The sequence below is a fragment of the Electrophorus electricus genome, chromosome 16, assembly GCF_041902795.1.
Source record: "Electrophorus electricus isolate QZ-2024a chromosome 16, ASM4190279v1, whole genome shotgun sequence".
NCBI classification, from domain to species: Eukaryota; Metazoa; Chordata; class Actinopteri; order Gymnotiformes; family Gymnotidae; genus Electrophorus; species Electrophorus electricus.
Genome location: NC_137512.1, coordinates 20,260,889 through 20,283,957, shown reverse-complemented (window position 1 = coordinate 20,283,957; position 23,069 = coordinate 20,260,889). Strand labels below are relative to the sequence as shown.

General features: G+C 37.2%; 4 protein-coding genes across 6 annotated transcripts; 3 read left to right on the top strand and 1 right to left on the bottom strand.

The window, feature by feature from the left end:
• Positions 1-2,950: 2,950 nt before the first annotated feature.
• zgc:101583 (magnesium transporter NIPA2) lies at positions 2,951-6,402 on the top strand. The gene is made up of 6 exons (XM_035532283.2): positions 2,951-3,077; positions 4,285-4,426; positions 4,566-4,622; positions 4,908-4,998; positions 5,111-5,271; positions 5,412-6,402. Exons 2-6 carry the CDS (start codon positions 4,285-4,287, stop codon positions 6,083-6,085), a joined length of 1,125 nt encoding a protein of 374 aa, XP_035388176.1. The 5' UTR covers positions 2,951-3,077; the 3' UTR covers positions 6,086-6,402.
• Positions 6,403-8,367: 1,965 nt separating this feature from the next.
• On the bottom strand, positions 8,368-10,418 carry timm8a (translocase of inner mitochondrial membrane 8 homolog A (yeast)). Its single transcript, XM_027003565.3, has 2 exons — positions 10,187-10,418; positions 8,368-8,763 (listed from the first exon to the last, which is right to left on the bottom strand). Exons 1-2 carry the CDS (start codon positions 10,295-10,297, stop codon positions 8,602-8,604), a joined length of 273 nt encoding a protein of 90 aa, XP_026859366.1. The 5' UTR covers positions 10,298-10,418; the 3' UTR covers positions 8,368-8,601.
• An 801-nt stretch (positions 10,419-11,219) lies between these two features.
• On the top strand, positions 11,220-13,915 carry uqcrq (ubiquinol-cytochrome c reductase, complex III subunit VII). The gene is made up of 3 exons (XM_027003570.3): positions 11,220-11,315; positions 12,296-12,462; positions 13,744-13,915. The coding sequence occupies exons 2-3, from the start codon at positions 12,309-12,311 to the stop codon at positions 13,836-13,838; spliced, it is 249 nt and encodes an 82-aa protein (XP_026859371.2). The 5' UTR covers positions 11,220-11,315; positions 12,296-12,308; the 3' UTR covers positions 13,839-13,915.
• A 1,303-nt stretch (positions 13,916-15,218) lies between these two features.
• gsr (glutathione reductase) lies at positions 15,219-23,027 on the top strand. 3 transcript variants are annotated; one of them, XM_027003647.3, is made up of 13 exons: positions 15,219-15,556; positions 15,898-15,924; positions 16,751-16,839; positions 16,913-16,982; positions 17,375-17,522; positions 17,894-17,948; positions 18,214-18,313; positions 18,401-18,487; positions 19,011-19,178; positions 20,121-20,232; positions 20,797-20,928; positions 22,103-22,236; positions 22,328-23,027. In XM_027003647.3, the coding sequence occupies exons 1-13, from the start codon at positions 15,329-15,331 to the stop codon at positions 22,475-22,477; spliced, it is 1,500 nt and encodes a 499-aa protein (XP_026859448.2). In that variant the 5' UTR covers positions 15,219-15,328; the 3' UTR covers positions 22,478-23,027. The 3 variants fall into 3 exon arrangements, with proteins under 3 accessions (XP_026859448.2, XP_026859449.2, XP_026859451.2); XM_027003648.3 differs by having other exon boundaries at positions 15,411-15,548; XM_027003650.3 differs by lacking the exons at positions 15,219-15,556; positions 15,898-15,924 and adding an exon at positions 15,978-16,553.
• The last annotated feature ends 42 nt before the right edge of the window (positions 23,028-23,069 follow it).

The following is a 23,069-nucleotide window of genomic DNA, read 5'->3' as shown; positions in this document are numbered from 1 at the left end:
TCATTGACATCATGTATGGAGGGGCTGGTCCATATTTGGCCTTGTAGGCAAGCATATTTTGAATATGATGCATGCAGCTACTAGAAGCCAATGAAGGGAGTGCAGCAGTGGAGTGAATCGGAAGATTGAAGACCAGTCATGCCATTGGTATTCTGGACAAGTTGTAGAGGTCTGATAGCTTTGAGATAGCACTGAGATCACAAGAGACTGCACAAGCACCTGGGCAGCTTCCTGCGAGAGAAAGGGCCAAATCCTTCGTATGTTACAAAGGAGGAATCTGCAAGACCAGGTTAGATTTAAACATGAGTTTGGAATGACAACTAGTTGTCCAAAGGTATGCCCAGGCTACAGGCATGATACCAGGGAGTTCTCAAAGGAAACTGTGAGGTCATGGTAAGGGTTGGGAGTTCCTGGGATGTACAGAAGCTCAGTTTTACTGGGGTTGAGCTTCAAGTGGTGGGCTGTCATCCATGACGCAAAGTCAGTCAAGCATGCTGAGATACGTCTGGAGACCTGCGTGTCGGACGGTGGAAAAGAAATAAATAATTGAGTGTCATCGGCATAGCAGTGGTAGGAGAAGCCATGAGAAGATATCACATCATCAAGAGAATGAGTACACAAAGAGAAGAGATAATAGGGACTAATACTGAGCCCTGTGTTGCACTGGTGGAGAGTTTACATGGTTTGGATGTGGATCCTCTCCATGTTACATGATAGGATCATCCCTCCAGATAGGACTGAAACCATTTCCATGAAGAGCCAATCACACCAAGGCTGAAGAGACCAGAGAGGAGAATGTTGTGGTCAAAGGTCACCAAAAGGTCTAGAAGAATCACAACAGATGACAGTTTGGCAGCTGTAGCAGCATGTCGTTTCTCCGTCACAGCTGTGAGGGCTGCTTCTGTTGAATGTGCCGGTTTGCTGCCAGACTGATTGGGATCATGCAGCTGGTTCAGGGTGAGGAAAAGATATATTTTATTGTAAACTGCTCATCCAATGGCTTTTGAGAGGAAAGAAAGAAGTGATACCGGTCTGTAATTGGTAGCATTGGAGCCATCAAGTGTGGCCTTCTTGAGGATTGGTACCACCCTGGCAGTTTTGAATGCAGTTGGTACATGTCCAGAGGATAAGGAGTTGTTGATGATGACAGAGATAAAAGGAAGCAGATCTCTTGAGATCGTCTGGAACAGAGCGGAAGGAATGGGATCCAACAGACATGTAGTCGGATTGCTGGAAGTCAGGAGTTGAAGAATTTCATCTGAGGAGAGAGGAGAAAAAGAAGCCAGAGAGTTGGATGTTGGGAATGCACACTGGTTGTAACAGAGTGGGAACAGAGGAAAAGGACTGGCAGATTGCTTCAACTGTCTCTTCAAAGAAGGACATCCTCAAGAGTAAGAGATGAGGAAGGAGAGGGGGTTAAGGAGAGAAGAAAAAAATAGTTAAGAGATAACGTGGATCAAATTCTGATGATTCAAATTTCCCTTTGTAGTAGAATGACTTTGCAGATGTTATTTCCAGTGAGAACTTGGAAAGTGGAGTGTTTCTATCAGCCAGGGGGCAGGTGGGGAAGACCTTGCAGGTCTAGAGGAGAGAGAGAGCACAGAAGATTCATTAATGAGGAGAGTGTAGAAATGAAAGTATTTGTAACTGTATCCAGAGAGAGAGAAGACAGAGAGTCAGGGTGTGGAAGGGTGGACAAAATAGTAGAAGTAAGGGAAGAGGGAGTTATAGAGTGCGGATTGTGAGAGAAGGAGGAGGACCACGTTGGGGAGGACTGGATGGAAAGAGAAGGGAGGGTGAGAGAGAAGGATAGAAAGTGATGGTCTGAGAGGTGGAGGGGGATGAGTGCAATGTCCAGTGTTGTGGTTGTAAAATTTCTATACATGGTAGTTTCACAGGAGGTACCAAGCACGCACTTTCTTAATTCAAAAGTCAGTCCTAACACTGTCCTTGGTTTTATTTTATTATTCTTAGAAATGAGGTCAGAATTATGGGGTTGGTTTTGACTATAAATAATTGTATTTTTTGGAATCAATATTTTTTGGAAATGAAGGATACTGCAACAAGCAGAAAATGGCACCAGACTTTGCCAGTTTAATTGTAGGCTTTATCGATAAATCATACAGAACTTTCCTAAACTAATTCATTGTGTCATAATTTTAAAAAATAATATTGTTTTTAAAAAATTGTACACTAGAAACAGGTAGAAACAAAAAGAAACAGCATTAACACGGGGATAGATGCTGTAGGTCGCCTATGAAAATAATTCATTGTACGTTGCTTTCGTAATTTTTCGAATCCACGAAGAATCTTAACAAAAGTGTTAATCCCTGAGCATGCAATATCAAAACATAAAAATAAAAGCATTGGAGTTGTATACTTAATAACAACCTACAGAGATATTTATTTTGCTACTAAAATTAAGAAACCTTTTTTGATACTGTCAAACGCACAGTCTAAAACATTTTAAACACTGTAACAGTCTCACCTGCTTTAGTTTTACTTTTAGCACTAGACGTTTTTTTCTCCACCTACAAGGCTCAAAATAGTAATTTATGCCCGTATATATTTGGTTTAAATACCTGTGAATTACTGTAAATGGCTGCTACATTATTGGCACCAGAGGGAGATTAATCCGCCCCCCGCAAACCGCCAACTTCTTGAGTAGTGTGTTGCCAGACTGATATAAGGAAAATGGACCTGAGCTGGTATATTATAGTTTCTTCAGGTTTAATTGCTATTCGGACTGTTTCCTGAAAGGCTGTTAGATTGTTAATACAAAGCTCATGCCATGTTTTTTTACTACACTTTTATTTTAAGTTGATCATTCATGATAAAAAATAACAATGATAGTAATGTCATTTCAATTTAGAGCAATATTATCTGATTTATATGAGTTATATAAACATTCATGTTATATTGAAATTTGATTTTTATTTCTATTAATTTAACGCGTTTACAGATTATGCCTCAAAACAAACAATCTGGCAACCGCTGCAGTTACAAATTTGTGACAATTCACGTGACAAACAGGAAGTTTATCAAGATTTATCGTCGATGGCTGTTACGATACTAAGGTTTGTCTAATTAAAGCGACTATATTTTGGGTTGAGTATATTAGTAAAAGTTCAGCAACTTCATACATATACATCGTTAAGTACAATTATATGGTCATATCTGGCTTGTTAGACAAGGTGGGTGTACAGTCTACAATAAAGTAGGCGTCCGAGGATTTCTAGTGCCAGTCACTTTTTAATAACAAACGATTTCCTCTATACCGCAAAAGTCTTCTTTATACTCCTCTCATACTGTGTAAGGCTCTAAACAAGGCGGACAAGAAGTCGTACGAATGAGCAAAACGCCTGTTAGATGACGGCGTACAACCCACACGAATGTGGCTGGAGTATCACAATTGTAGTCCTATGCTTTGAAATCTCTGTAGGAGGATTTGTATTTTTCAGGCTAATTCTTGAAACGGCTGGTAGCTGTGTTGCAAAGGTTCGACTCTGTAGTCCGAGCGAATGTTTTAAGTCATCGAATGACGGATTAATTTAACAACCAAACAAAATTACAGTAGAGTTCCAAGCACTAGGTTCGTTAACCCTAAAAACGTGCAAAATATACAAAATGCACTCTATACAAGCAATTAAAACCTCAGATGTTTCATCTGAAAGGCAATAGAAAAGTAGGTCTGGGCCTAAAGCAAAATCTGGTAAATCTTGCTAATAATTTATTTAAAGTAGGAAAAATAATAACTTGATAACTTTTGCAGTATATGTTTACAAAGACATTCCAGACCCATTGGGGCAGAGGAGCAAACATTCTGTGACTGACATGACGTTGACTTATCCCATAATGTTTTGAAGATCCTAAATACATGGGAGTGGAGCCCCAGTAAACAACTGGAAAGCTTCCATATCTTTTGCCACTCACAGTCTGTGTGTAACTAATGACTTTTGTGTTATTTATGGTTGCAAAGTGAACCTGTTAACCATGCTTGATGTACTGTTGAGTTTACACACCAGGATATCAGAAGGATTTTCAGGCTTCTGTGTGTTCTCATATGAAACTTAAGTTATTCACATATTTTGTATTGCTAAATGCCTTCATGAAAAATAAATTCAGAGTATATTTTAATAGTTACTTAAACTTTAGACTGCATTTGTTTAGTGAACAAAGGCCAAAAAGACGAGTACCTGCAATGTCCAGTGCCATTTAGTCATTTTTTCTAAAGGTCTTTTCCCTTTGGGTTTGTTAATACCAGTGATTTGTGATTACATTCAGATGGATGCTGGCACTGTTAATCGCTCAGGCTTCTACATCGGGCTGTCACTTGCTATCTCCTCAAGTATCTTCATTGGTGGGAGTTTTATTTTGAAAAAGAAAGGCCTTTTAAGACTTGCAAGCAATGGATCTATGAGAGCAGGTACATTTAATGTTACTTATGTACAGCTTCACATTACACATTTCATATGAGTATCTTCAAAAATCTATTTATTACAACTCTTTTCTTGTTTTATGTGGGTTATTTTATTGTTGATTTTCTAAATTCTCCACACACATAGGTCAAGGTGGCTATGCATACCTAAAGGAATGGTTGTGGTGGGCTGGACTCATATCAAGTATGATGTAATATTTGGCTTCTAAGGATCATTCTGGAGAGAGCATATTTTCTAAACCACAGACAGCTTGTGCATTTTTAAAGTATTACTTGTAACAATATACTTGGAAATGACATTGTAATAGCATTATTTTCACTCTACCCAAATTAACGTTTAATACATTCTCTTGTATCAAATATATATATATATATATTTTTTTTTGCTCTTATGTAAATTGTAGTGGATCTTAAGATGTGCTGCCTAAATAGCATATAAGCTCATGCCTGTCCTCCATTCCATTTTCAGTGGGAGTTGGTGAGGGGGCAAATTTTGCAGCATATGCTTTTGCACCTGCCACATTAGTCACCCCTTTGGGAGCAATGAGTGTTTTAGTAAGGTGGGTCTATGGCTCTATCTTTGAAGTGAGTGAAAGGAATTACTTGCTCTGCTAGATACTGTATGTAGATATGTTGACGGATTGAACACTCTCTCCTGACTTTCCCCTGCAGTGCTGTGTTATCATCATACTTCCTGAATGAGCGTCTGAATATTCATGGGAAGATTGGTTGCATACTGTGCCTCCTGGGTTCTACAGTGATGGTCATTCATGCGCCCCAAGAAGAGGAGGTTGCTAGTCTGAAGATTATGGGCGAGAAGCTTGAAGATACAGGTGCTTTTGATTTTTACCCTGTTCAGGGGTCTCTATTTTTTAAGTGGTAGTAGTTCTTCTATACTCTACATGTAGGTATGTATGTATGCATGTATGTATCCATTTATTTATTTTTTTATTTATTGTTTTTTACCTCTCAGGATTTATAGTTTTTGCTGTCTGCATTGTTGTAAGCAGCCTGGTCCTGATCTTCATTGTTGCGCCTCGTTATGGACAAAAGAATGTGCTGGTGTACATCCTCATCTGTTCAGTGATTGGTTCACTATCTGTGTCCTGTGTGAAAGGCCTTGGTATCAGCATCAAAGAGCTTTTTTCAGGAATAGCAGTACTAAAAGAACCTCTATTCTGGGCTTTACTCATTTGCCTTGTGATCTGTGTCAGCATTCAGATCAGCTACCTTAACAAAGCTCTGGACATCTTCAACACCTCTATTGTCACCCCTATTTACTATGTCTTCTTCACCACATCGGTTATGGCATGTTCAGCCATCTTGTTTAAGGAGTGGCTGCGCATGTCCATTGATGGAGCTATTGGGACTGTTAGTGGATTTCTCACAATTGTGCTGGGTATTTTTCTTCTCCATGCTTTCAAGGACACCACTTTCACTTGGGACTCTCTCCCTCTATATCTGCACGGTGCTGTCAGGGGTAGCACATGTAATCAGCCTTACATTGCTCTGCCAAACCAAGAAAGTCTGAAGGAGGACATTAGCAAACTTGCCATAGGAAGTAAGAAAAATAGATTTTGTTCTAAGAATTCATGTCAGAACTGCCTTCCAACTACCCATCTTAATGTTATAGACTTTACTACATAATCTTGAATTATACATTCTTAATTAAATATTCTTGAGTACATTATTGCACTGCTTTAATTAAATTCAGAATACTGTGAAGTATGTTTATTAAACCAATTATATGTGGACTTTTTACAGCTGTTCACTGCTGGATAATTTGATATATCTTTACATTCTGGGGATTACACCCATTTTTACTGGTTTTGCAGTTTTGCATGTTTTGCAGTTCTGTAACAGTATGAGCATTTTGAATGTGTGACTATTATCTTTATTTTATAAAGGTTATACACAGTATCATAGCCCATGTGAATTATAAAAACATTTCTTTTTCAAAACAATCAAGTTGACACCACACATTTTGTTTCTAGTGGTGGGACACATTTGCACAAATCCTCGCCTAGCCAGACCTCACTACTTAGATGTAGTTGCTTTCAATTTGACGAAGGGCTCCTAAGCATCCTAAGGTTTCAATCTCAATTAGGCACCATATTAGCTGAGCCAATACTGAAGGGTTGTAGGTTCAAGTGTCTTTGTCTTGGCCAATGCCAGTGTGTCATTAACCCCAAGCAGGTCCTAGGGTGCTGCATACATTTCCTTGGACCCAAGATGAGTGAAAAACACACATGAATGTGGATTACCAACACTATTAAAATTGTATATATGTTTGTATATGAGCATATTTAATGAAGAATATATATATATATAGAGAGAGAGAGAGAGCACATGCAATTAAAGAGTCTTTTTAAATGAATACTCTGGATGGACATTGCATCATGAGTATTCATCTGACTTTGACCTTAATAGCACTTTGTTTTTTATACTCTTTTCTTCAGTGAGGTAACCCCCAAATTTTGTCCATGCACTATTTTGATAAGCCAAAAGACTTGTATAAAGCAGTAACACGTTTAACATGCAAACAAGATATTTGGAATGGCTGCCAAAAGAAAGTATCTAATCCCAAGGAGGAACCTGGAGTGCCTGGAGTTTGCTTTTACAGGGCTGTGGTTGTTGTGGGTACATGTAACCAAAGCTGAACTTATGGCTAGTCTTCACAAGTATGTTATGAAAAATGGTGCATGTATTCAAAATACCATATATTTTACTGGTGTAATACATATGACACACTGGAGTTAGGGATTAAAATACCTTGGATGTGGTAGAGCCATTGCCTTTGTGGGTGCAAAAAATTGGTGTGTCAAAATTGTTTGTTATAAAGAGCTCTAAGCATTGACATACTGGAAATGTAGCCTGATATAAACTAGTTTTCAATATGTTTGTCTTATTGGCATGAATGTCTTCTCAGTTTTGGCATCAGAATGAATCAAAAGATCTTGATTTTTTTCCTGACAGATGAATGACAATTAATTTGGTAACTCCATAATTACCAAAGGTGCCTATCAAATTGAATAAAAATCCAGTAAAATGGAATATGGTTTATGCAAACAGTAACCAGAGCTAAGCATCAGTACTACAATTTGATGGAAATGTAAATAATTTCCACTGATTTTTCATGAATCTATTATCTATTTGTGAAATGCTGTGCTGAAAGACAGCCAAACAACTACAGGACAGCATCCACCCTGTCTGTTCTAACGTTCCTCATTTACACTCCAGCTGAGCCCACACCTTGTAACATTTTACAATTATTAAATAATTGTAAATTTTTTCTGGCTATTGCTAACTAGGCAGTTAGCTTAGTTAGCAATAGCCAGAAAGAAATCTTAGCACTCAGTTGGTTAAATCAACCATATCGTTATATAGTAAGCCCATTTCTGTTTAACCCCTCTCTCGGGCTGCATCATGAATTCTCAAAATTATTTGGATATTTTGACCACAAGTTTTGTCTTGACCAAAGATGGATCATTCAGTATTACAATAATCCAAAACATAATTCAAAATAAACAACTGTAGAAACTAAGAATTTATAAGAAACTCTGACTTTAGCCAATCATTTGAAAGGAGGAACTGTCCTAGACAAGGGTGTTTACGGACCAGTTAAATGAATGCAGGGACAAAGTACATTTGCATTAGCACTGGTATTATATATATTTATATAATATATATATATTTATATTTGCATATTGGTTTTATAAAACACAATCAGCAAGTCTGCCCATTTCTTCAAAGGTTTGTTCATTACATGATCTGAAAAAACCTTCAAACAATCAAGCAAACTTCTAAACATTCATAAGAATCAGCAAATTCTACCCAATGAATAAACATTTAAAACCCTCATTAACTAAACCAGGGGTGAAGCATCATAAACTAACAATTTGTTATTTCCTAACAACATAGCAGCGGGATAAATATTTCACCTTACTTTATTCCATATGCATATTTGAACAAATACTGTTACAGCAACTTTGCCTTTTACAAGACACTGCTCATCCTCTAACCTGCATGCAATGCAAAGCGGGACACTTTGAGGCACTTTGGGGGTTGGGTTAGGGTAGGATGTTGACTTTGTATAAAGACAGTTACCTAACTACAGCAGGAACAGATGACTTCTGGTGCAGTCTTTTCGATTTAGATTACTATTAGTCTGTTATGGTCTCAGAGAAGGAGCCTCTTGTCCTCGGAGTTTGTTCCAGTCTGTTGAGGATGAATTGACTGGTGTCAATGAACCGCTCAACACAGTTCACAAAACAGACTTCTGCCCTGGAGTCGAGCTTTGGGCCAGGCTTATCCATGCATTTCTCCTAGACAGAACAACAAGTATGAGGACCACAGCAATTACAAAACGTTCACATTGTTGGGATTTAGCTAGTGGAAGAAGGGAAAAAAAACAAGTACATGCTTGTTTTGTCTTTCACAGAAATTACACTGAAGATAAATATACATGCAAAGTAGAAAATTTAAATGCAACTAGTAAAGTTTTATTCATATGATTGAGTCGATATAAGGACTATTCTCTCAAACTTTACCCACTAATTTATATCCCTTTAAATTATGTAAGGAATTTAATTTTGATTAAGATAATCAGCCCCTCCAAACAGTCCCTCAAAATTCTATATAAACATCATGTTCTCTAACATGATGAGTACGCTAGCTAGCAAGCATACTTACCCAACAGACTTATTATCTGGTAGTGTTATCCTTCTTGACACCCTCGACTCTATTACTATTACCTCTTCTTTTTCAACAATAATGCATGGTCTCATGTTTAAAGGTTCTGTAGAAAATTACTGAAAGTGGAAAACTATCCAGTTTCTTCATGTCCAAAATACTAAATGAACACATCACTCATTCTTTGGAATGCTGGAATTTCAAGAGAAACTAATGCAAAGTTCTTGCATGCATGTTGCAACTGACAGCCATCACCTGATTAGATTAATTTACAAGTGTGTTTTGAAAATGCACATCACAAAGGCATTCTTTGAGAGGATCTTGGTAAGTTACACTAAGGACATGTCAGTGCATCTTATGTTCTGTTATGCAAATTATGTTGAGGAAATGTTGTAGGCATTTTAAGCATTCATGCATACACTGGATTGGGAGGTACTGATATTGAATAGCAAATGCCAGAAATTCTTTTACCTTTTCTTCCCTCAAAGTAACCATGCACTTAGCTTTTCTATCCCAAAAGGAGTAAAGAAAGACACCAAACATTTTACTTTGGACTTCTGAATATTATAATCTGTGTCCAGGCAGGCTATAGCTGCGCAGTTCTACGTTAGTACGAAATTCAGCTTGACCCTGGAGCCCTGCACATACCTATAGTTAGTAGGCCCAGCTATCTATGTACATTTAATTTATTAATGCCTAAAGAGTTAATTTCAGAGGACACCCATATAAGACTTATAGTGTTATCTCAGAGGAACCTTACAAATTGCTTTTTGTCTTTACATTTGTGTTAAGTGTATCGCGCAAGTCTAAATTCTTAATGCACTGCTTATTCCTTAGTGACCGTTAATTTGGAAGCTTTGGCAATCTTATCTAGCCAGCTAGCCCTTTATATGTACATTGACTGACGTTAACTAGAAAGATCTGGAGCGATTGTCCCTAGAGAGACAACGTTACAAGTCGACCTCATACCTATACGTTTTTACGTCTTTAAGATAAATACCTAGCCAGATAGCCATATTTCATGTTGTAGCTAACCACGCTATCTTGCATGCTTACCCAACAGACTTCTGTCATCTGGTGAACCAGCTGTTGAAACCTCTGTTTTTGAGACTCGATCTCGATGAACTGCTGAAGCTGGGGGTCAGTCGTGGCTCCCTGCGCGTCCATTACATAGATTTATGTATGATGTATGATTCAACGCGAAGTATTTCTTCAATACTCGTGGTCCTGACCTTCACGTGTAAGCTTCACTGTACATTCTACAGCCATGACCGGAAAGGCTAAGGAAAAACGCCAAAAATTGTGAAATTAGCTCCAGTAGCGGGTCTTATTACATTTCAAAATAAGAGTTTGAATTCATTAAATGAAATTCATGAACGTATCAGATTAAATCATTATGCAATGATATTAAATTATATGTGTTAAAATGAACATTACAATATGGTTCATGTGGGCAGAATGTGCCTTCTGAAAAAAATAGAATCTAAAATAAAGAGGAAATATCTTTATGACCACTATTACCAATCACAAACAGATTTTGCACAGTAAATAATGTAAGAAAACATGGGTTGAATCAGAGAGAAGCCAGTGCGCTTGTTGGGTCATAACTGTCTCTTTTGTCATTTACTCTTTGAGTAGACTGGTTTTTAGGCTCACACATGAAAAGGATAAAACAATGAGAACAAAAACATCATCCAAAAAATGGTGAAAATGGAAAACATCAGTACAAAGAGTAGGAAATAGTTAGCATGTCAATAAAACAGCCTAAAATAAATCAATAAAAACAACACTAAACGATTGCCTAATAGCATTGTGTTAAAGTTTCCCCTGATTGCAATGTATTTAGCTTGCTTCCATTAAGAAAACAACAAACAATTATTAAATATACAATTTGTTGTTTTCTAGCAAGAAAGGGTCTGGTGGTTTCATGTTATTATGAGCTTATTCTGACATAATGTCTTGTTTAGGCAGTAGACAGTTATAGCAATAATTTATGGTCATTCCTTAGAAAAAAATGAACAAAACATTGGGATTTTTTTGCAAATTGATTTAAATTCAGTTCAACCTAATCAAACCACATCACCGCCTTTTCTTTTGAAAGGTCCATTTCTGGGGCCATCGTGCAAAACTCCATAACGTTACCATCTTCACACGGTTTCCACGCAGCAGTAGGAACGGCAGTGAGGTAGGTATAGAAAATGTTGGTTTCCCGTGGTAGATCCTATTTTCGAGCAGTTAAGAAAAGTAAGTAATGATATGTATGTGACACCAATCTGGAGGAAAGAACCCCACGACCTTATTTTTTTTTTTATTTACCAATTGCGTTACTATAACCAACTTGAATGTCAAGCAAGGTCTTTAGCTAGCTGGCTATCCACCTAGCTATGTTAGCTGACTTTCTACCCCAGTTTAGCGGGAACATTAATCTTCAGCGGCATTGGTTATATACTTAGGTCTTTCGCAGCGTGGGGAAATAGCTACATGGTACCAAATGCTCTGTTATTGGCTGTGGATATTTAGTTCCAGGTCTGCTAGTTAACTAATCAGAAGAAATGTTACTGTTCATTAAGTGCTTCGGGGTTCATGTTAGTAATTACCATACCCCAACCACTTTTTGGACAGACTATATTTGTCTGTGATTGGATCGTTTTTTTTTCCTTGTGGTAGATAGCTAGCTAAATGACGCTAACTAAAAAGTAGTGATATTCGCCATTTTGCAAATACAAAATATCGGTTGGTAACGTCCCTGTTATGTAATCTCGCGAGATGTTTGCAAAGCTATGCTTTATACCTAGACATCCGACAGAGCGCACTACTGAATGCTAAAAAATTGGGAGTCAGATCCTCATACGAGAGAGAGAGAGGGAGAGGGAGAGGGTGTGTGTGTGTCCCTTTCTTCAGTGGGAGGGTATTGAAATAGGCTGGTTTTAACATTTTATGTTAAAGCTGATTCAGGACACGGTATCCTGAATTTCAACATCAGGGAATGTTTCCCCAGGGAATGTTACTGTTCATCAAGTGCTTCGGGGTTCAAGTTAGTAATTACCATACCCCAACCACCCAACCCTGTGGGTTTCCTAGAGTGGTTGAGTTTACAATGTGTTTGCTATAACTTTAAAAGTGTAACAAAAATATGCTAACACATATATGTTTTCTTTAAATCAGCCATCCTGACACAATGGGTCGTCACTTTGGAGATTTGGCCAGGATAAGACATATAATTACTTACTCCATCTCCCCCTTTGAGCAGCGGGCTTTCCCTAACTACTTTTCAAAAGGAATTCCTAATGTTTGGAGGCGATTCACAGGCTCTGTCTTTAAGATTGCACCCCGTAAGTGATGTATCTGTATCTTTCAGTCTGCATTTACACTGAGCAACAATATTATTGTAATATGCCAGTCAAGTATAAATGCAGTTTAACTTGTGTCCAATTCTAATGTATGAAGATTGGTATTTGAAATGTATTTAATTTGTAGCTTATTAAAACTACCTTATGAATGGAGAAAAGTCAGTGAATCTAAAAAATAGTGTCAGATGTGGTCATCATTAAAAGAATGATCTGGTGAATGAAGTTATGCACTTACTTAAAATGACACTGTTAAGATATTAGGTAATTTTTAAATAAACAATTTCTTTGATCAGGGCTGATATACAAGTCATCTCTGTCACTCATGCTACACTTCAGTGATTCATACGTTTTGACAAAAGTCAAATGATGTGTAATAAATCATGGCTCATATATTCCTGACATATTTTACTACCTTCCCTTTTCACACGAGGAGATTTTTATTTTATTTTTCCTTTCTTCTCCCTCCCCCCCCCCCCCCCCCCCCCAAACTCATGTTACCCAAATCATTTTCTGCTGGCTAATATGTGCTGAGTTGAGTTTACTGCAGGGATGCCCTTGTAGCATCTAACTTTATTAATTAATTATGCATGGCAGCAATACATGCTAGCATTCAAATAGTGATTTACCTTATAATTTTAGTTGGGTTTACAAGCTGTGTAGCCTGTTAAGGCAATCAAACTCACTTTAGATCAACAATTTATTTATTTATTTTTTGTTTTTGTTTTGTTTCTCCTTTTTTGTTAACACTCATATTTGGAGAGACATGGTACAGGAAATTCCTACACCATCTTTAATAAAAGATGGATCTTTTACAGGGCAAAACTAACTTCTGATTAAGATCATGCAGTCAGGCCAAGCCTGGCTCACTCACTTTGCTTCATTTTCTCATTGTAAATCTGCAAGTGTCAATGACATAACATCTATATTACATGGAGTTGCTTGCCACTGTGAATGCGGGGTAAGGCATACCCATCTTAGCATGGAAAATCACTTATTAATAAGAAAATAAATACATTTGCACAGAATTGTAGACAAAGAATTTTATGAGAATGGGAAGATTCTGGTGTCTCATTTCACTTCATGAAATGTGGAAATAAACAAATGCATGTACAGTGTAGATGTTTTGTACTTTTCTACCGAACCTACCAAATTTGAACAAAACGTCCAACTATGCTGCACCCTAATGGATCATAGTACTGACAAGTTTGCTACAATTATTTTTGTTATTCAGTTGGTAACTGTCCTTTTGTTTGTCTTCCACAGCCATAATTTTGATGTGCCTCATCTACACATGGGGCAGTCAAGTTCACGAGCAGAGCAAAAGGAAGGTTACTGCAGACTATGAGAATGACAAGTAAAGCTTGTCTGTGTTAACACTGTCCATGTTTCACATTTGTTTAATTTATCAATAAAGAAGATTGCTGAGAAAATGGGACTTTTGACTCACCCTAGCATGGATTTATTTTTATCTCCAAAACCCTTAACAAATTTGATTGTGTAAAATGTTAGATTTAACACATTGATGTTGAGAGGTGGGGACACTGTTCGATTTTCATTTAAAAATAAATAAATAAATAGATAGATAAACATGGAACAGTTACTTAAACAATTTTGCAACATTTGAGCTTCATGTTCCTCAAAGTATCTTCTTCTGTATAAAGAGCGGATTTGGCCTCAATTATTTGACAGTTGTCTTTTTCCCAACCAAAAAGACATATTTACATGTGTAAAAATGCTAATTGATAGAAATATATTTTCAAAAACCCAAGTGATCACAAACCTTTTAGTTATTTCTACTGTTTTTGTCTCTTATGAAGAGCTTGGCTGTGATTTTACATGTAGCCATTACCTAGGCAAATGATGATGACTGTTAAATTTGTTTCATTTTCAACATTTATGGCAGTAATGAGTTCAGTGCAAGCCACCCCATTCAAGAAACTATCCATGTACATTTCGTATATTGTCAAGTGACAGAATTAACACAATCAAAAACGCAATTCATTTATATACATTGTGCACACCATCATTTACAGTCAGAAGTGGTATCAAGATTACTAAGACTCTCTCACTGCAGCATATTTTATTAGTGTAAATTACTTTGTCATGCCAGAGCTTCAAGGGGAAAATTGCCAACGAAGAGAGACGAGATGGATCAAGATTTGCTGTGGACTGAAGGTGTGTTGTTCGGAATGAGTTCCCCTCCCGAGATTTGTGTTGTCAAGCATGGGTGCAAATAGCCTAGGCCAGTGGTATTAAAATCTGGACGTAGAAGCCTAATTTTGTAATACCTTGTTGATTAAATGATTAATGTAAATGGTTACTTTGTCATCATACTCGACCCCTAGGTAAAAGGAAGGTGGAAAAAGCTTGGTTCAATGGTATCTAAATTTTTATATGATGTGAAGAAGGACAAGTCGGGCTATTTATATAGTCGGGCTTCATTGCCTCGTAAAGGCTATATGGGTAAAAGCAGTGGGATTTTATCCAATTTACATCCACGTCACCAACAAGAAAACAAAATGATCTATAATAAAGCTGTAATATGTTGCGAGATCACTGTAAATGCAAACTATCCTACTTGACGTCTAGATTTCGATTCATCCAGTCGACAACCTACTGCACAAATTGGCTGCCGCTTCTCATCCGTGTGTGTCGTTTGGAAAAAGCGGATTAATGTCCGTAAAGCGTCATTGATTTTTAAAAAGGCGCTATATAAAACGTGATTAATAATAATATTTATTATGGGTTTTATGCAGCAGACAGCTCACCATGACTCAGCACTGGCTTTCGTTCCTTTCTTTGTCCCTCCCATTAGTTCAATAACGAGGCTCGGTCCGACTTCCTGCTTATGGAGGTATTAGTACATTTCTCTCGGATGCAGGCGTCTTATCTTACATTTCGTCTCCCGGTCTCACTGGTTTGCGTTCTCCGGCGGAGAATGGCGTCGGACGCCGTTACCCGTTTCGACTTTCTGGTAATAGGAGGTGGTTCCGGGGGGTTGGCCGGTGCCCGAAGGGCAGCCGAACTCGGTGCCACCTGCGCCGTGATCGAAAATAACAGACTTGGAGGTACTTGCGTAAGTAAATACAAGCTTCAACTGGAGTGTATTATAATGAAGGAGCCTTCTGTGACTTATTATGTAGGCGATCGTCTACTTTATCACATGAGCAGTGGAAAGCCTCTTGACGCAGCTTCTGTTGAATGTTCTGTGCGGTGTTTGCTGAAGTGAAGGGCATGTGTTTTGGTAGTGTTTTTCTACACACCTGTTGGGATGTAGCTGTGTATGCGGAAATGGGAGAATGGTTGTGGAAATAAAGACGTGAATGTCACAAAGGTGAAGATGTTTGTTTAGAATTGTCACGTCTTTTGATGTTAGTCCTGAACCAAAAGCACATAATAAACTGCTTTCTGTTACAGGTAAATGTTGGCTGTGTTCCTAAGAAGGTAATACCTTACATTTGATGTAGGCTAATCCAATTTCTTTTGTGTGACCCATTTTAAAGCCCTTTCCAACATATATTGTATGATTAGATTCTATTAGTTATCTAGCTATAGCAAACTGTAGGCTACAAGAAACGTGTTCTGGGTAAGGTTTTTTATTTTAGCTGAAATGTGTTAATTCTTTCCCCAGTTCTGGTCAGTTTTGAGAAGTAGGTGTCGCTTAAAACATACATGCCTGCGTGTGTGCGTGTGTGTGCGTGTGCATGCGCGCCTGAGGGGGAGTGGGGGCGGGCTCGTTTATCTGTAAAGCAAAAAAGAGGAAGCTCATGCTTCATTTCTGGAAATTTTATCAGACGGTAAATGTCTGCATCAGCAAATGGCTGCTGCTGTCACTTATGCATACCGGAACCAGAGATTTTTGAAAACTTATTCATTCATTTTTCTCATTGATAAGAAACTTTAACCCGGAGCAACATTACTTTTTATCAGTTCGGTTTTCAGTTAACATACTTATCTAACGCCCCTAGCTATGTTCCAGACCGACGCCCAATGCAGTTTCACATCCACAAAGGTTTTTTTTTTGTTTGTTTGTTTGATTTGCAGTTTAACGATACAGATTTCTTAACTATAAGGTTGGTTAATAAGTATTTAGCAACGGCTGCTTCACCTTTATCTGTTTTTTGTTTTTTTTAAGAATTTTGTAATATTTAAAGCTGTTGGCAGAGGCTTTAATATTTCCTGAACATAATGGAGTCTTGTGACTGTGTCGACTAATGGTATAAAAAAAATAGCCTAACAGGGGGGAAATGTTTTCCATGTATTTTGGAAGGTGATGTGGAATACATCGGTTCATGCTGAATATCTTCATGATCATGCAGACTACGGCTTTGAGGGAGCACAAGCACACTTCAGCTGGCAGTGAGTAAGGAGTGAAGAGTAATGACGTGCTTGATATTATTGACTCAAAATATTAAAAGATTTGTGTTTACAGACTGATTAAAAACAAAAGAGATGCTTACGTTAGTCATCTGAATCAGATTTACCGGAACAATCTTGATAAGGTAGGCAACCCCTTTAACTTCTCATCTTACGTTTGTTATATCTGTAAATATGAATACATTTTGCAATGAATCTTCAATGGCAGAAATAATAAAATCTGGGAAACTACAACAAATGAGAACCAAGGAATATGCTCAGAATTGCTAAGATGATACACAAACAAGGCTTGAGTAAATGACACAACAAGAGCTCTATTCATACACAGAAAGGTGGTGTAACAGGACAGGTGCAATAAACTCTAAAAGGGAGGAGCAGTGGAACCATAGCATTGTACATGAGTATGTTAATACTCAGCTGATTTTGTTTGTATAGCCTTAATGGACACAAGTTGGTGAATTTTCAAATTTCTTATGGCTTTCTGTTGAAAATAATGTGCGATACATAATACCCACAGGCCAGAATTCAGACCATTCAAGGCAATGCCCGGTTTACTGATGACCCAGAGCCCACTGTTGAAGTCAGTGGAAAGAAATACACAGCACCACATATCCTAATTGCCACTGGTGGACATCCATCAACAGTTAGTGATGAAGATGTCCCAGGTGAGTAAAGGTTTGTACTTAGTATACATTAATGAACTAGTAAGGGAAATTTGATAAATAATTTATAGAAATTGATATATAAATTGTTTTTTAAACGTCACTTTTAGTTTTTTAAAACCGGCCCTATAATAAAGTTTAAAAACCAGTATTAAAGGATGTTTTTCAGGGAATGACTGCAGTGAATCTGAAAACCAAACATATACTGCATGGTTTGACAGAATCCTCTCACAGGCCATAAATATATGGTCCAGTCTAGTAGCAGTAGACTTGCTGGTATTATTATCTGGAGTGTTTTTGTTTTTTTGGGGTTTGGTGTTTTTTTTGGGGGGGGAGGCGTTTGCTTATTTGAAAATCATTTGATGTTCTTGAAGGTGCTAGTCTTGGCATCACCAGCGATGGGTTTTTTGAACTTGAATCGTGTCCTAGGTAAGTTGTATTGACTTGATGATTTTAACAAATACTAACTTTATATGAATAGTAATAATTAATCAAAGACATTATTATATGACATGGTTTTATTAACATTGTCATTTTTGCAGAGATGCTTTTGTTGATTCACCTTTGAGACTGATACTCAGCACATCACTTTGAACAAAACTGGTGTTGCTTGTCCTGTTCTATATGAATTTTTGAAAGCATCCTAGCTAAATGGCCAACAGTGGACATCTGCCTAATGTCTCTCCTTTTGTAGACATAGCGTTCTTGTAGGGGCAGGATATATTGCTGTGGAAATGGCTGGAATACTGTCCTCTCTGGGATCCAAAACATCCCTTATCATCCGTCATGATGGGGTAAGAGACCCATTTCCAGACATAGTGAATTATGTAACAAAGAAGCAGCAGAAATTGAATTGGTTATATTTTCTGTGTTTCCCCAAGGTACTAAGAAATTTTGATGCTTTGATAAGTTCAAATTGCACCAAAGAATTGGAAAACAGTGGTATTGACTTATGGAGGAACACTCAGGTAAGTGTTCTGTCATTTTGTTTGAAAATTTTTAACTTGGGGTGAATTTGATCTGCTGCCAGCGCTTTCCAGTTGTTAGCGAAGGACCATAAGGAGGTCAAGAACATGCACTAACAGATTTTAAAAGCTTCAGATAAGGTTGGCTCTTGTCTTCCCAGATTAGTAGTAAGCCACTTTTCTGTGATAAGCCACAATATACTTTTCAGGATCAGAAAGTAAAATTCCTACCCTGGATTTTAACCAGCCATCTTATTTGCCAGTTACCTCAAGTAAGATAGGAGATTTAATTAGTGAAATGTAAATTTGTGTTTGGTAAAATTCATAATCATTTTTAAGTGTCAATGTTTTTATGAGATAATTCCGTCTGAAACAGTTTTGCTGTGTAAATATATCTGTTTTCTGAAAGAAAAAAAGGGGTTTCCCAATATTATTTTTATACAGGGGAGACCGGTATTATTTCTACAAACAAAACAATGAAAATAAATATTCCTAGTACTCATGTCTGTGTGCTGTGGTTCCATAGGTAAAGTCAGTGCAGAAAACGGAACAGGGTCTAAATATCACACTAGGCACAAAAGATGTTAAAGATAAGGATGCAAAGGAGAAGACTGACAGGATTCAGGGAGTGGACTGTCTGTTATGGGCCATTGGAAGAGAGCCCAACACCGCTGGCCTCAATCTCAGTCAGATGGTAAGAAAAGAAATTCCCAATATTTTTAATTTACATATATGTAATATAAAAATGTATATTCTGGGCATCTCAGCATCATGTAGAAAATCACTGGTGTTTGTATTTTTAAGTCATATTTATATTTAAATATTACATTTATAATGGATATATATTATAAAAGATAAGGATAATTTTTGTAAGTGTTTGGGCATTTAGGGGATTTTGGGACATTTGTCTATTTTTAGAGTTGACCATTTCAAAAGATGTGACAATGGATGTGTGGGAAAAGTCATCTGTTTATAAGATGGTGTTAAGCAAAGCTTAACTTTTATTTTTTGGGTAAGGTTATTTACATTACCTGTATGCAGTTTATGCCTCCATTGATATTTCTTTCTTGCACAGAGCTTTCTGAGCATGAGTTTTCCAACTGCATCTAGGCCATGCCAGTTTAAACAAGCATGTCCCTTAAAGGTCAAAAAAGCTAAGGGTTTGAGTTAGATGGATCACAAACACTGTCATACTAATAAATATGTAAATCACTCTGGTTAAGAGTGTAGTTCTCCTTTTCTGCAAATTTGCATCAATTTAGCAATCTGGGATCCACCACATTAATTGGCTGTCAGCCTTTAAATTAACACTTGATGCCACAGTAATAGTACAGTAGTTCCTAATAATAACAGGCTTGTAGAAGTAACCCAAGTTTTGCACTCTGTGAACTAGTAGTCCTCACTATTGAGGTGTCCAGGAAGTACACAGTGGTCCTGAGGTCTGAGCAGTATTATCTCGTCATTATATGCAGACTACGTATCTGAATATGGCATTTATTTTGGAGTTTTAATAACAATTGAATGAAAAACAGTTCCAGTTCTTACGTATGTGTCCATGACTTTAATCATAGTGCATGGCCTTGTTGGACTCCTCTTTGATTTTCACTTGGTAATAAAATTTTCATTTGACTTTCAGGGTGTGAAGCTTGATCCAAAGGGTTGCATTGTGGTGGATGAATTCCAAAACACTACACGCCAGGGCATCTATGCACTTGGCGATGTGTGTGGGAAGGCTCTCCTGACACCTGGTAGAATTTCCTTTGTTGAAGACCAAAATGTTACTTTAGCCATTTAATATTGTAGAAAGTCAACCAAACAAGTTACACCTGTGTATGACGGCTATACAAATTTGTTGACTATATATTTGCATTCATGGTTAAGTTAAATATAGAGAAAGTAATCTCAAACTTTGCAGCACCTAGATTGTATTAGTGTTCGTTATCTCTTAGTGTGCATTATAAAACTAAGAGCCTTTTAAAAAACATAAAACTCTAGGAGGCACAGAAGTGCCAAACATTTATCAGAACATCCTGACCAACGAGCTGCAATACATAAGTAAATGGATTATCCTCATAAGTAAAACAGTCCATGAATACACAGAACACGAACTAAGCTAAGCAATTTGATCTTTAGATTTATTGTTCATTAGTACAGTAACCACCCTTTGTTTCAAATGCTCAGCAATAGCTACAACTCTGACTGTTTGGTTGAAATTTTCCAGAATAACATACTCCATACTCTCACCAACCCAAAAAAAATTCCACAGGGAACAGCTGATATTACATGTGTTGTTTTTCTGTTTGTGTGGGCAGTTGCCATTGCAGCTGGCCGAAAACTTGCACATCGACTGTTTGAGGGAAAAGCAGAATCTAAATTAGATTACACCAACATTCCTACTGTTGTTTTTACCCACCCACCTATTGGCACCATTGGACTAACTGAAGGTATGTATAATGCACAAATCAAGTAATGATTTCAGTCTCAATGTTATAAAACCTTTGATATTCGGTTTTCATGACATAAATCGACATTGAAAAAAACAGGACAAACTCACACTGAATGTTTAACTTTGTTTGGAAGGTCAAAGATTAAAAGCCACACTCCTTTATGCAGCTTGAGTGCTAAAATGGGCCACATCTCTCTGAGTAAATTTTATGAAGGTGCAGTTTGTGAACTCTTTCAAAAACACCTACAATTCTGCTCAATACCTTCTAAGGCGGATACCTAATACATACATATATTATAAACAAACAATATACACCATGGTTTATTATTGCTGTTCTTACCTCCTCGGTGGGGTCTCTGCCAGTTATGTTATTCTAGCAGCTAATGGCCACAATATTGATTTCTGCTTCTCATGAAGAGTAACTTCAAGACATTGTGCTCTAATGCCTCTTAAGACTTGGGCCACCATCAATCTATAGTCAGGTCAATAGATTACATGGTGCTAAGTATTATTTTTCATTTGCCTAGGAGTGGGCATCCTACAAGAGATATCCTACCTCATACATGTCAAAAGGGCAATGGACAGAAAATAAACTGCACACACCCCTTGCCCTTGATAAGTGTAGTGGATTAATAGTGTAAAAGATTTATTTCAACAACTTTGCAAATATGCATGCTGAAGAGAAATATATTATATTGATGAATGAAATGCACTCTACTGACCTCATTCTCTATCGAATAATAGTTTGCATTTTCAGCCTACATATTATAATGATGAATAAGGTTCATTTAAAATATAAAAATATTATTTTACATTTCACTTTCTTAAATTGAATTGCTTCCATTTAGGGGTCACATGTTGCACAGACAGCAAACAATTGGAGAAATTTAGACTTTTCTGAACAAATTAGCCCAGAACACTATTTCATTGTTGGAGTGGTATGTTGGACATTTAACACCACCTTCTAGTGGCTAAATCATTCTATTTTTGTTTGTTTGTTTATTAAACAATGCAACTATTATTGTTATTTTAATTATTATATACTGTGTAAAAGGAGGGACCGCTGTGAATTCATTATAAAATGTAAAAAATTTAGTCCACTTCTATTTCTAGTTGATTTGTTAGAATAATATTTTTAGAAATGCTGTCATATTAGGAATCATGTTTTGTAGATGAGGCTATCAGAAGCTGGGGAAAGACAAGTGTGAAGGCTTATACCACTTCATTCACGCCAATGTACTATACCATCACATCACGCAAGACCAAATGTGTCATGAAACTGGTGTGTGTAGGAAAGGAAGAGAAGGTAAGTGCTGAGTTGTTATTCAGATCTTTTGCTCTTTCTCAAAATGTTTCCTCTATCAATAGTCATATTTCTTATGCTCTCCACCTGTCAGGTAGTTGGCCTTCACATGCAGGGTCCGGGCTGTGATGAAATGCTTCAGGGATTTGCTGTGGCCATCAAGATGGGTGCCACAAAAGCAGACTTTGACAACACTATTGCCATTCACCCTACATCTTCAGAAGAGCTAGTCACGATGCGTTAACCAAATTCAGTTTTTAGTTTGAGTCCACATCAAGCTTAGGCTATCCTAAATGTAGGGGGTAGTGGTAGCCAAGATGGCAATGACAAGTTCAGAATGAATATCAGGTTGTATAGGTTGGAAGTTTAAGATTTGTTTGTGTTGACTCAGTACATTGTGTTTATTTGGCTGCAAGTTAAGTAAAATTTAGAGTATGTGAAAAGGACAAGAATGTGCCAATAGTTGTTTCTGCACCTGATTCATATCCTCTTCATTCCTCATTTACACACTTAGAATTAAACAATTAAGAGCATTTGGGAAGGAGACATAAGGAACCAGTATTATAAAGCAGCCCAAATGGTTTATTTATGCTGATTTAATGGGATGTGAGTCAATATTGTTAATTCATGGAGGAACAAAATTGAATTAAATCAAGGTAACATCAAATTAGCATTACACCTGTAAAATTTGATGTAAAACACCCATTTGTGCATCATCGCAATTTGCAGTAACCAAGATCATGATATGTAGTAATAGTTGTTTAAAAAATCTAAAAAGGTCTGTCTGCATTTTACTTTGTACTCTAAATCATTCTTCACTCTGACAAAGTGATTTC

Bases quoted from the DNA above. Each gene is read 5' to 3' on its own strand.
- zgc:101583 (XM_035532283.2), top strand. From the start codon at position 4,285: ATGGATGCTGGCACTGTTAATCGCTCAGGCTTCTACATCGGGCTGTCA. The intron at 4,427-4,565 runs GTACATTTAATG...CCACACACATAG, and splicing joins CAATGGATCTATGAGAGCAG to GTCAAGGTGGCTATGCATAC. The intron at 4,999-5,110 runs GTGGGTCTATGG...TTTCCCCTGCAG, and splicing joins GCAATGAGTGTTTTAGTAAG to TGCTGTGTTATCATCATACT.
- timm8a (XM_027003565.3), bottom strand. From the start codon at position 10,297: ATGGACGCGCAGGGAGCCACGACTGACCCCCAGCTTCAGCAGTTCATC. The intron at 8,764-10,186 runs GTAAGCATGCAA...TGTTCTGTCTAG, and splicing joins AGATGACAGAAGTCTGTTGG to GAGAAATGCATGGATAAGCC.
- uqcrq (XM_027003570.3), top strand. From the start codon at position 12,309: ATGGGTCGTCACTTTGGAGATTTGGCCAGGATAAGACATATAATTACT. The intron at 12,463-13,743 runs GTAAGTGATGTA...TGTCTTCCACAG, and splicing joins TGTCTTTAAGATTGCACCCC to CCATAATTTTGATGTGCCTC.
- gsr (XM_027003647.3), top strand. From the start codon at position 15,329: ATGGAGGTATTAGTACATTTCTCTCGGATGCAGGCGTCTTATCTTACA. The intron at 18,314-18,400 runs GTAAGAGACCCA...TGTTTCCCCAAG, and splicing joins TTATCATCCGTCATGATGGG to GTACTAAGAAATTTTGATGC. The intron at 18,488-19,010 runs GTAAGTGTTCTG...GTGGTTCCATAG, and splicing joins ACTTATGGAGGAACACTCAG to GTAAAGTCAGTGCAGAAAAC.